The 12,703-nt window shown below is 43.5% G+C and overlaps 1 protein-coding gene across 2 annotated transcripts in view; it reads left to right on the top strand.

Annotated features, from left to right (window-relative positions):
* IQCA1 (IQ motif containing with AAA domain 1) overlaps positions 1 to 11,100 on the top strand; it is a 143,865-nt gene extending 132,765 nt beyond the window's left edge. For both annotated transcript variants that reach the window (XM_035006796.1, XM_035006797.1), the window contains 2 exons: positions 5,592 to 5,830; positions 10,511 to 11,100. In XM_035006796.1, coding sequence (XP_034862687.1) covers positions 5,592 to 5,830; positions 10,511 to 10,636 — 365 coding nt within the window. In that variant the 3' untranslated portion in view covers positions 10,637 to 11,100. The remainder of the gene's footprint in view (positions 1 to 5,591; positions 5,831 to 10,510) is intronic.
* The last annotated feature ends 1,603 nt before the right edge of the window (positions 11,101 to 12,703 follow it).

Genomic DNA, 12,703 nt, shown 5'->3' on the forward strand with positions numbered 1-12,703 from the left:
GGATGTTGCAGTCGGGTGTCCGTTTGGGCTTCATCTGAAGACTCGACAGAGCTGGACATACATGGTCATTCACTCCCGTGACTGGAGTTGATGCTGGGAGCTCAACGGAGGCTGCCAACCAGGTAGCCTACACCTGGCCTTTCCATGGGTCCCACGAGAGAGCATCCTGAGAGCAAACGTTTCAGGAGGTTCAGGCAGAAGCTGGGAAGATTCTCGTGACCCAGCCTCCGAAGTCGCACAAAGTCCCTTTCACCAAACTCTACGGGTCAAGAGCAACTCCCAGGCCAGCCCAGATTCAAGGGAGGTGGACTACACGAGGGTCTGAATACTACAGCGTGGCTCAGTGAGGGGTCGTCTTTACTTCTTGTGGTGGTGGTGATGATGGTCATGGTAGTCACAGATTCGGTGGTGATGATGGTCGTGGTAGTCACAGATTCGGTGGTGATGATGATCGTGGTAGTCACAGATTCAGTATAGATGGGGATGATGGTGTCAGTGTTGCAAATGGCCGTGATGGCGGTGGCCGCCTGGTGCTAGGGAAGAGGAAGGGGGTCACCTGGGCAGGGTGGTGGCAGCGGTGGTGGTGATGGTGGCCGTGGTGCAGGGTGGTCTGGACAGGAAGGTGCTCCCAGTGGAGCAGGGCTAGAGGTGAGACAGCCTATGGTAGCAGTTAACATTAATAAGAGGAATGAGAATGACCAGGTCAGATGTGGTTTCTATGCATCCTTCTTCAGTCATAATAGCACCCCCAAAACAGAGCAACTCTGTGACCCTTTCTGGTTGGTTTTAAGTTTCTGGCCCATGCTATCTGCTAGAGAACAACCAGCCACTCCATTAGCAGTGCGAGCTCATTTCTGTCTTGATGAACTGTGATCGTGGCTTCACAAATCCATGTCATACACGAAGTACAGGAGGACGTTGGTTCGATTATTTCTCCATCGTTCTAGTGGCTTCTCCATCTCCTGGAGCCTCCAGGCCCTCCACTGGGTCCTTTGCATTCAGCAAGCACCAAAGGAAAAGAGAGACGACAGTAGAGAGTATCTCACAGGAGATTTTAGGGATAAGACCCAGAAGGGCCAGCTGTTGTCTCATTCATGTTGCATTGGCCAGAATGACTCCCACGGCCTCACTGAAGTTCAAGGGCGTAGGGCTGTGCAGTCCCACCAAGGAAAGGTTTGGCACGGAGCTTGGTGGGTGCCAGCAGTCTGCGCCCACTGGGAGTCCACACAGAGCATCCCCACTCCTGGCTTTCCCGCTCTCATTTCTGTTAGTCAGATTTCTTCTCACGATCCCAGGGCTTGGTTTGGTTTGGGTTTTTTTTGTTGTAGATATGTATTTTAAGCTATCTTAATGGAATAAGGTAGGGTGTTATTTTCAGGGACCAGAGCATTATTCTTGACTTTGGATTGAATAGTTTCTATTGTTTGACAAAACCATAAGCCCTTTAAAAATGAAGTTATTGATGTATAACAAGGACAGTTGTGTTGTTTTGATAAAATGCCAGGCATCTCTAAGGACACAGATCACATTACAGATTCCAACCTGAGTCTCCCTGTGGCAGCATCATAGGGGAGGAAGGAGAAAGCATCCCCTCACCTGTGGGCAGATGATAAACCTGCATGCAGGAGTTCTCTTGGGCCCAGGGCGCTGTCCACTAAACCTCATGCTTCTCACATATTTCTTCCATGGTGGGTGATTTGTTTAGGTCGCCATTCCTGCTGACATCATAAATGCTGTCCAGCATTTCCTCCAGTGACCTTGAAGTTTTCATAGCCACAGTGGCTGGGACATCTATCTTAAAAAAAAGACTGTTCCTGTCTTTGCAGTGATCAAAAATAGTCTCTTCCAGCCCATAAAGCATGGGCTGCAAATCCATAACCTGGGCCTCTGCTTGGCCATCTATCTACCAGCCGTGGAGCGTGGAAGGTGTTGGGGAACATTCACCATCGGGCTTCTCAAATCCCTCCAGGCAGGGTGGAGGAGTAACAGCACTTAGAAGGGGAGGGTGGGTCAGCCTGAGGAAGCACGATCCTTAAGATTTACCATATAGAATTCAGTATCTACCTTCTTTCCCCAAATCAAGCTGTTTCCTTCAAAATGTCTGCAAAGAAAATCCACCCTCAAGGTTGATTAATGCCTCATCTAGTCCCCAGAAATCCCTCTGGGCCTCCTCTTCCCACATTCCTAATGCTTCCTGCTCTCGCCTCTCTTCTCGGGGGTCTGTTTCGCTAATAGCCCAATTCATCATAGGCCCCCACCCCCAGACCCAGTGTCTGGTCAGATGAGTTCAGTCCACGTCTTCCGATTCTTCTGGAATTCTAGTCTTCAGAGGCCAGAAGCTCATCCAAATCATATTATCATTTCCTGGGCTTTTGTAAAATCACAAACAACAAATGAATTTTAAGGGACTACGTCATCTCCAGAACACAGTTGGAAGCCAGGACAGAATCCATTTGGAACGTCAAAAGCAGAGAAGGAGATCCAAAGACCAGATTCTTTTCGGTCTAAAGAAGGGAAAGAAAAGGCAGAGTAGGCCGAAGAAGTGAGGAGCCTTTGCATCCAAGAGAAGGAAGGTAAAACACAGCACTCAGTCTGGAGAGCACCTCAGCTGCCTTCACCATGTTCCATTCGCTGATCCAGTCCTCCCCACACACCCACAGCCAGCCCTTACGTCTCTTGTGCTCTCGTCCTCTCCACCTGCGCTGCTGGGCCAAAGACTCAGAGGCCGTGGCTCCAGAGCTCACTGTGGGGTTCCCACCTCCATGAGCCCTCCAGGCTGTGACTCACTCTGCACCTGACACCCTTCCTAGCCCCACTTTGCAGAAGCAGTAGAAGCTATTCTTTTAAAGGCAAGTCTAGTTCATCAATATGAGAAGTCAAAGTGATTCTCTTTCCCATTCTGGACCTTGAGAAGACTGTGGGCAAGTGGCGAAGTCCCACGTAGCTGTGACTGCTTTCACCATTTCCCTTATGGTGCCTCCATTAACAAATGGTGAGCTTTGGGGGAAAATCAATGATGTGTGTATTTTGAGGACCTTTGGCCAAAACTCTACGTAAGTATTAAGTACCATACATTTTAAAGTGTCAATAGTGTGTTCCCAGGTACTTGCTAGACCAGAGTAATTATAGTTTTTTGCTCTGTTTCTAAAGAATCTTTACTTATAGAGAGACCTCTCGTGTTGGGAGGCTGGACGGCCGTGACCGTCATAGCTTAGCAGGGAGGCAGGGATGGGAGCCCTGGCCCTCCCCGTTTGCTTACCCACTGGTCCACTCCATGCCGTGGGTAAGAAGTGTGCCTGGGATGCACAAGGCTGAAGCTGTCTTGAGTTTCCAGCCTGGGATATCTACTGGGTCCTCAGCTGGAGGAACTGTGCCCTGTGCTTCAGCATAAAGCATTCTCCCTTCACAGCTTCCAGAGTCACCATCCAGATCTGTTCAGGCTTTTTTTCGATGTTATAAATCTGGGCAGGGGCACGCTAGATCCCAAGGGATGATGCTGCCTGGTCATTGTTCTTATTTTTCCCATGGGTTATATTTTCTGATTTCTAAGTCCTCCCCAGTTATACCCAGGTAAGGGTAATCTGTTTTACAGAAATATTCTTTGGTATATTTTGTATTTATGCTTTAATGAGCATTAGGAAACTTCGGTACAAAATGGAATGACTAATGATAATTACAAGAACAACAGTAACACCACTACAAGAAAACAAACTGCCCACCATAAGCTAGATCAGTGCTCTTCCAAGCACTTCCTCTACATTCTTGTATTTATTTCTCACAGCAGCCTACTCACACAGAAGTAAATCTTTCTACTTGCATTTTATAAGTAAGCCTAAGATGGATTTGAGCTCAAACAGTGCCACCAAGGGAGTAGCCGAGTAGATCTAGGGGATTAGATGTTGCTTTAGGTCAGTTTGGTGGCCCACGTGGCCCTTGATACCCAACCTTACACAGCTGGAAGACATAGTATGGCCCCACGGTAATATGCACCCCTCCCAGCAACTCCGCTCACCACAAGGCCAAGGACCACCACCCCCCCCATCACCACCAAAGTCGATGGTGGAGGTGGATTGTTAAAATGACTCATGACCCAAAATCCCACTCTATGATGTGGCTCATAGATATACGGCAGGTCAGGGCGCCTGGGTGGCTCAGTTGGTTAAGCGACTGCCTTCAGCTCAGGTCATGATCCTGGAGTCCCGGGATCGAGTCCCGCATCGGGCTCCCTGCTCGGCAGGGAGTCTGCTTCTCCCTCTGACCCTCCGCCTCTCATGCTCTCTCTATCTCATTCTCTCTCTCAAATAAATAAATAAAATCTTTAAAAAAAAAAAAAGATATACGGCAGGTCATTCTATTCCTGGGCAATAATTAGACCTTTTCATTTTATCAAGTATTTGTGGATCAATGTATTTGGATGAGCTAGTCATTTAACAGACCTGACAGTGTTCAGATTATATAATAATGGTCATTTAAACAAAAAAAAACTGTTTCAAGTATTCCTTGAAGAGGGTCAAAATGGTTGGGAGACATTTGACTAGATCTTCCCAGCACTCCAGCCCTGAGAATGGCTCGGAGACAGGTGGCCTTGGCAAAGTCTCACCTTTCTCACTGTCTGGATACAACGAAACAAGCCATGGTGAATCTCATGTACTTCCCTCTCTTTGTGGAATGGATGTAATTCCTTGAGTGTAATATTATTTCAAATGCTGTGTGGGAGTCCATTCTATCTCTTAAGTTCAGTAATTCCATAATTCATTTTCACGATGTCCCTGTGTTCTAAGAGAAATCTCTCTGTTACCCCAAGTCCCAGTAACCCGAAGAACCACCAGGGATCCACCCACAGGATTTCAGTCAACCTCTGCCTGTTTACAATTGTTGGGGATGGAGAATAAGGGTCAAACTGCACCCAAAGGGAACTGAGCCCGCTGGTGATGAATGGAAATTGGAATCTGCATTCCAATTCCACATGTAAAAATAATGCACAAAAACTTTATAATTAAAAAAAAGTCAGGGGCGCCTGGGTGGCTCAGATGGTTAAGCATCTGCCTTCGGCTCAGGTCATGATCCCAGGGTCCTGGGATCGAGTCCTGCATCAGGCTCCCTGCTAGGCGGGGAGCCTGCTTCTCTCCCTCTGCCTCTGCCTCTCTCTCTCTTGTCTCTGACTTTCATGAATAAATTTAAAAAAAAAAAAGTCAAACTCCTACTCATACAAACACTTTGGAAAATATAATATTCTGATGAGCAGAGATCTTATATGTACCTTATCTGAATTTCCAATTTTGAAAGATTTTGAACATCTTTGAAGATACCACACTGAAACTATACTGAACATGTTCCTTTTTTTCTTGTTTTGTGGGTCTAGGACCTCAGGGCCATTGACATGTATGTCTTATGGTTGAAAATCACTCAGAGGAAAAAAAGCATTTAGTTACATGGCTTCCTGCTCATTTGAATTGCAATTAAGATGGAGTGTTCCTCCCTGTACATTCCTTTCTTGATGACATGCAACTTTGTACCAAGTCTAGATAATATTGCTTTCTCTGTGGTGACCTCTGTTCTCTGTGTCTTTTCCACCATCTTGGATACCACAGTTTTGTGGAGACAGATCATTCAACGCCATGGAGGCATCATTACCAATGCCTTGAATATAAGTTCCCTGGCAAAGGTCACCGATGGCTTCACCCAGGGACACATAGTCGAGGTGGTTCAAGGTGTGCTCACAGACCGCAGAACACGGCAGCAAACTTACAAACCGCTCACAGCTGCGGAGTTTGTTACAATGTTAACCAGCATGAGTCCCGTGTACCAGGAGGAAGAAGACAGCTTTAAGGTAAACGGGTCTTAGGCGCAAACACTTGTCACGTGACCTCCTCCCTCTGGTTCCTGAGTCTCATGAATTTGTTATATACAATGAAATTGGGAAACTTGAAATTTTTAGATCACAAATTCGTCCCAGCCTTGCCAGTAAAGCATGTGCCTTCCAAAATTTAGGAAAAATTGTGATCTGTGACCTCATAAATTAACAGCCAAATTGCAGAATTAAATAGAAGCTTTGAAACCATTGGATCCAAACACAAACACACACACACATGCATACACATACACACAATATGTACGTGTACACGTGCCTTCCCCTTGGTTCTCACTGGTTTTTACTTCATAGTTCATGTAACGGAACAAGCCCTGCGTGCATAAGGAAAACCAAATAGTGCATTTCAAGCCCATGCTAGTTTTGTCCCAGATTCGCTGTGGCGTGCTTCATTTCTCAGTGCATTTGCAATAGGAAATCACGAGAACTCACCAAAGTGTAATTTTCTAATTTTGCATTATATTCTGTGATGTTCGTGGAATTTTTTAGATCTAGAGGAAACTGAGAACCAGCTCTTCCAAATCCCTCTCTTATAGAAGGAAAAGAAGTTGCAGAAAGCGATGTGTCTTATCCAAGCAAATCAACATGAAAGCCTAGATGCCCAGGCCAGCAGTCATGTCTCACACTCCTTTTAATCAAAATGAATACGGTTGTGTTCACTTTCTAGACCTGGAGGCAGTTTCCTTGGCCAACTGGGAAAAGAAGGGAGAAAAATTATATCCATGCAATTATACCCACCACAACATTGGCCATGCAATCATCAGAAAAAGAATCAGAATTCTCGTCTAAGCCTTGGGTGTCTGGAAGCCTGCTTAAGATTAGGAAAATTTCCCTCTGCAATGTATCACTTTTCCACCAACTCTAAAAACCCTATTTCCCTCCTGATTTGCTACTAATGTTTCAGTACAAGGTGGAAAAGAGTCACAATACTGATTCCCCCCCCAAAATCAGCATAGGGATTGGCAAACTTTTCCATAAATGGCCAGAGAGCAAATATTTTAACCTTTGAGAGTTCCGCAGTCTCTGTCACAACCATTCAATCTTGTGTCATAGTACAAAAACATTCATACACAGTATGTAAATGAATGGGCATGGCTGTGTTCTAATAAAACTTTAGTGCAAAAACAGTCAGCAAGCCAGATTTGGACCATCAGCTATAGTTTTGATGACAGGGGTCTAGCAAAACTGCAAAGAAATATTTCCAACTCCAAGCTGGAGTTTTTGTCAAGGATTTGAATTAATGTTCTTGTTAACTGTTTAAACCTTGTTAGAATTAATTGCAAATATTTATCCTCTTCATGTGATAGATCCTATCCTCTTCTGAAATTCCCAGTTTTTTTTTTCCTTTGTAAAATAATCATTTTCCTTCTTATTCTGAGGAGCTAGGTTTAGGGTATTAAAATCTATGCTTTCTCTTAGCTGGGTTTTTAACTTTCCGAAGTGATTTGTTTTTCTGTTATAGGTACTGGAGGCCCAGTAACTACAACTGATCACACTATTCAGGAGAAGGAAATCTTACCATTGTATAACCTGAGATAAGAACACATATGCTTCTCACTTCCATTCTTGGCAAATTTGATCATTTTATTCTTTTTTTTTTTTTTTGAGCAAACTAAATCATTTTTCCACCATCACTACTAGCCCCCTTCCCCATCAATTTCTGCTTCTTATCGTGGCTCAAGACCTTGGCACAGCACTCGGCCCCAACTAGATGTTCAATAAACGTTTTTAGTGGCAAATTTATTGAGCAGATGGATAGGTGGGCTGCCACTTCTCACCAGTGAATAATGTGATATTATCGCTGTAGTTGCCTGGGATCATGCCAATCATTTCTGCCCTGAGAAATTGGACCTAACCGTGCTTCTGACAGTGTATCAGACTAGGATCTTGCAGAGTCTCCAAACACATCATATCTTGCTCTGTGGACATGATGGAGAAAATATTTAAGGATAAAGATGGTAATAATCATAATAATGTTAGTTGATACTTACTGACTACGTATGTGCCAGGCGCTGTTACAACTCATTTAGACCTCATAATTTCCCTGTTTTACAAATGGAAATTGAGTCATAGACAGGTATGGTAGGCAGAATAATGGCCCTCCAACGATGTCTACATCCCAGTCCCTAGAACCTATAAATATGTTAGGTCACATGGCAAGAGGAGTTAAGGTTGCAGATGGAGTAAGGTTGTTAATCCACTGAACCTAAAACAGATAATCCTTACTTATACTGGTGAGTCCAACATAATCATAAAAAGTAGAAAAGGGAATCAGAAGAGAGCACCAGAAAGTTAGCAGCGTGGGAAGGATCCATTGGTACTCCAAGTAGCCCCGTGTTGCTAGCTTGAAGATGAAGGAGGGGCCTCAAGCCAGGAGAGCAGGTAGTCTCAGGAAAGTGCAAAAGATGAAGGAATAGATTCTCCCCTGGAGTTCCAGAAAGGATTACATCCTGCAGACACCTAGATTTTATCCCAGTGAGATCCATTTTGGACTTTCGACCTTCAGGACCAAAAGATAATAAATGTTCTGTTTTACATCACCAAGTTTGTGGTAATTTGTTGCAACAGGAAAAAAAAAAAAAAGGAGGCAAAGTGACTTGCTCCTAGTTACACAGCTAAAAAGGAGCAGAGCTGAAATTCAAACCACAGTCCAAAGACAATTTTATTACCCATATTCTATACCAGGTCTCAATAAATTAGGAGTTCATCACCTTACATTTAAAACAGAGCCAAAGCAAAAAGAAAGATGAGAATAATCCCCAAGTGCCAGAAACAAAGATAAATCTCAAACAGGGACAACCATGTGCTTGACATGCAGCATAGAGAAAAGTCAAGGCTAGGAAACAAAAAAGAAACCAGGGCCATGGAGGATAAAGTGGCAATACCTGCTGCTTCTGTGACCAGATCTGTGGTATGTCAACATCACCAAGGAGCATTGACTTCAAAGCATCACTACAAGATGTGTTTCTGCATCTGGCTTCCAAGGATTGCGTAGAAGCAGTACTGTGGGGGAGGGAGAAATCATGAGAGAGATGGAGACCACAACAGAGCCTCCTACTCAGAATGAATCTGAAAATAAAAATTCCAAGACATCTTAGGAAATCTAGTGCTAAGTACAACCTTACAAAGATGTTTAAATTAATGTAATTCAGATGTTCAAAAAAATAAATGAAGGCATCATTTCCAATAGAGATGTACACTAAGTTTTGAAACAAAGACAGGCAGAAATGGAATAAGAAGAGATAATTATGGGAAAAGGCACAAAAAGAAAGCTTGGAAATTAAAAATACAATAATTTGAAATGGCAAAAATAAAAGAGGTGTGAACTCTAGACTAGACATGGTCAAAGAGCAAATTTACGGACTGGAGGATACTCCCTCCGGAAGCAGCACAGAAAACCAAAAAGGTAAAATCTGTAAACTGCAATTAAGAATCTTTGAAGACATTGACACATAACTTATAGAGGCTCTAAAAGAAAAGAATAGAAGAAATATTAGAGGAACAATTATTTGAAGAAAGATTTGCTGAAAATATTCTTGAATTAAAGACATGAGTTCTTAGATTAAAAATGACCTCCAAGTGATCAGCAGAACAAATTAAAAAAATCCACACACACATACATTATTGTGAGCCTAGGACTAAGATAACAAACTAGTCTTCAAAGATGCCAGATTGCCTACAAAGAAACAACAATGGGGAGGTCCAGCAGCTCTTTGATAGCAATCTGTTCCAGAAGACAGTGTGATCATTTCTGCAAAGTGCTGAGGAACCGTAACTGTGTACCTACATTTATCCCCAACTAAATTACTACCCAAGAGACAGGAAACAATAAAGACATTTAAGACTTAAAAAGACTGAGCTAGCCTCTCACTCAGAGCAATTTAGAAATATCCAGTAAAATTAAAGATGCTCATGCCCTACCCACCCCCCAGGAATTCTATTTCTATGTCTATGCCTTAGAGAAGTTTTCTCATAAGTATACAAGGAGATATGTACAAATTCCTAATGACAAGTTGGAAATGGCCCATATGTCCATTAATAGGAGAATTGATAAACAACTTGTAGTCATTCAGTGAAATATTATTACTACTATAAAGTTTATAAATGAAAATGTTTCTCAGCTTTCAAATGAAAAGTGAAAGTTGAGAAAAATGCATTCACGGGGCCAGCTGGAACCACGAGGTGCTCGGTTGGTATGTTGGCTCCAGCATTTCTGCCATGTCTTCAATAGTCCCCCTCCGAGTGTTTGTGTGGCCACCCATGGCTCCCACGTGGCCACCGGTCCAGCTTCTGGTGGCCATGTGTGAACCACAGAGGATCATTCACATTACCAAGCCCACGCCCTCAGGATAGAGTAAGATCCCCAAAAAGATAGGTGACTAGTTGATGGGAAGAGCTGCTGGTTAGATCTGGTCTGTGATTCTCTGAAACTGTTAACTCCTTGAGGTAGAAATTTCAAGTTGTGTCAAAATACAGGTTGGAAAATCCCCCGAAAAAGAATTTGTATTAAATATATATTAAATGTCCAAAGTTTAATGGCTGCTTGTCCCTTCCTTCCTTAGCAAGCTTTTCTTTATTTTTAAGAATATTCCAGTGATTCGTGCCATTTTGATATTTTCCTAAACATCTGTTTTATTTCAGGACTGGTATGCCAAAACCCCCATGGGCAAAAAGCGAGCCTCGGTGCTAACGGGAGGGGACACCGAAAAAGAGAAGGATAAAGGGAAAAAGAAGGAAAAGAAGGGAAAGAAGGAGAAGAAAAAGTAATGCCCTTCTGAGGAACCATCCTTGAGTGTCTCAGGGATGGAGCTGGTCCTGACCTGCCGGGAAGAAGCCTCACCATTGCCTATCTGAAGAAGACCCCGGCCGATGCCTTGAACTCATCTGCCCCTGCATTCACTCAGATCTTGAGTAGGCTGCACACCAAGTTCGATGTCCATCGCAATTGTTTCTAGAGCTCATAATTGTTTCTCAGTCTGTGTAAAGTTTGTGTGTAATGGAAATCCACTCCACACACAATCTTTCCATCTCATCAGTACTAGTCACCAAATTTACAATGTGATAGTTAGAAAATACTCTAATTTGACAATTAGTAAGTAATTTGAGTGTGTAACCAACACTCTGGCTTTTTATTAATCCAGATATACTGTATATTATCTTGCACATATTTTAATACAATAATTCTTTGCTCTATTAATCTATTTTATATAATGGAATAAAAACTGTTGTCTTTGAACGACTCAGTAATTTGGTTGCTGGAGCCAAAAAAGATGTTTAAAATTAGCAAGCTTGGGGGCACAAGGGTGGCTCCATCAGTTGAGCATCTGACTCTTGATCTCAGCTCAGGTTTTGATCTCAGGGTTGTGAGTTCAAGCCTCATGTTGGGCTCCATGCTGGGTGTGAGCCTACTTAAAAAAAAAAAAAATTAACGAGTTTAATCTTCTGATTTTGAAGATGGAGGAACCTAAGCCCAGGATCACACAGTGGACATCTGGGACAGAGGGACTGAAATCATCCTCCCTCCCAGCCTGGTGCTCTTGAGAAGCATGGGAATATGAGCAGGCTGAGGGCTAGATGAAAAGTACTACATAAACATAGGGTAAATGTGGAAAAGAGGAAGCCTGCATGAAGAAGCAAGAAATGCTAAATGAGAACAAGACTAAAGAATAGAAAAATAATTGTCAAAGATAAATTTAAATTTTGTATGAATATGAAAGTTTGTTTGGTGGAAGATGGCAAGTAACTGGCTTCTAAGTTGTAGTGAGAATGCCATCAGAGGAAGCATACTGAATTTATTTGAAATTTAATTAATTTATTTATTTAAAGATTTATTTATTCTTTTTTTTTAATTTTATTATGTTATGTTAGTCACCGTACAATACATCATTGGTTTTTTTTTTTTTTAAGATTTTATTTATTTACTTGAGAGAGAGAATGAGAGAGAGAGAGCACATGAGAGGGGGGAGGGTCAGAGGGAGAAGCAGACTCCCTGCCGAGCAGGGAGCCCGATGCGGGACTCGATCCCAGGACTCCAGGATCATGACCCGAGCCGAAGACAGTCACCTAACCAACTGAGCCACCCAGGCGCCCAACATCATTGGTTTTTGATGTGGTGATCCACGATCCATTGTTTTCGTAAAACACCCAGTGCTCCATGCAGTACATGCCCTCCTTAATACCCATCACCGGGCTAACCAATCCCCCCTCCCCCCTCCCCTCTAAAACCCTATTTGTTTCTCAGAGTCCATAGTCTCTCATGGTTCATCTCTCCCTCCAATTCCCCCCCGCATTTTTCCCTTCCTTCTCCTAATGTCCTCCATGCTATTCCTTATTTATTCATTTGAGAGAGAGAGAGAGCACGCACAAGCAGGGGGAGTGCAGAGGGAGAGGGAGAATGTCAAGCAGACTCCCCACTGAGCACAGAGTCCGACATGGGGCTCGATCCCATGACCCTAAGATCATGACCTGAGCTGAAACCAAGAGTCGGAGGCTCAACCAACTACACCACCTAGATGCCCCAGACTTAAACTGAATTCCATCTCAAATTTAGGAATACCCTATCTGACAGTTTTGGTCACACCAGAGAAGGTTGTAGAATCTCCCTCTCTGTAGACCAAGCTAGCTCTCTGGGTTTTCCTGGATTCCTGGTAGGTTAGCTCTTCAATAACCCCTGCTTTCCGGGTGTCTTCTGGTCCCCAGCACGTCCCCCCCTCAGCTGGTGTCTGTGTGGGAGACAGACACAGATTAGGACAGAGACAGCCATAGGCCCGTGTGCTGGGGACATGCTCTGCACACACCAGAAGGCAGTCTCCCAAATCTGCATTCATAAATGAC

This window comes from Mirounga leonina, unplaced genomic scaffold, assembly GCF_011800145.1.
Source record: "Mirounga leonina isolate KUSES-001 unplaced genomic scaffold, KU_Mleo_1.0 Mir_151, whole genome shotgun sequence".
NCBI classification, from domain to species: Eukaryota; Metazoa; Chordata; class Mammalia; order Carnivora; family Phocidae; genus Mirounga; species Mirounga leonina.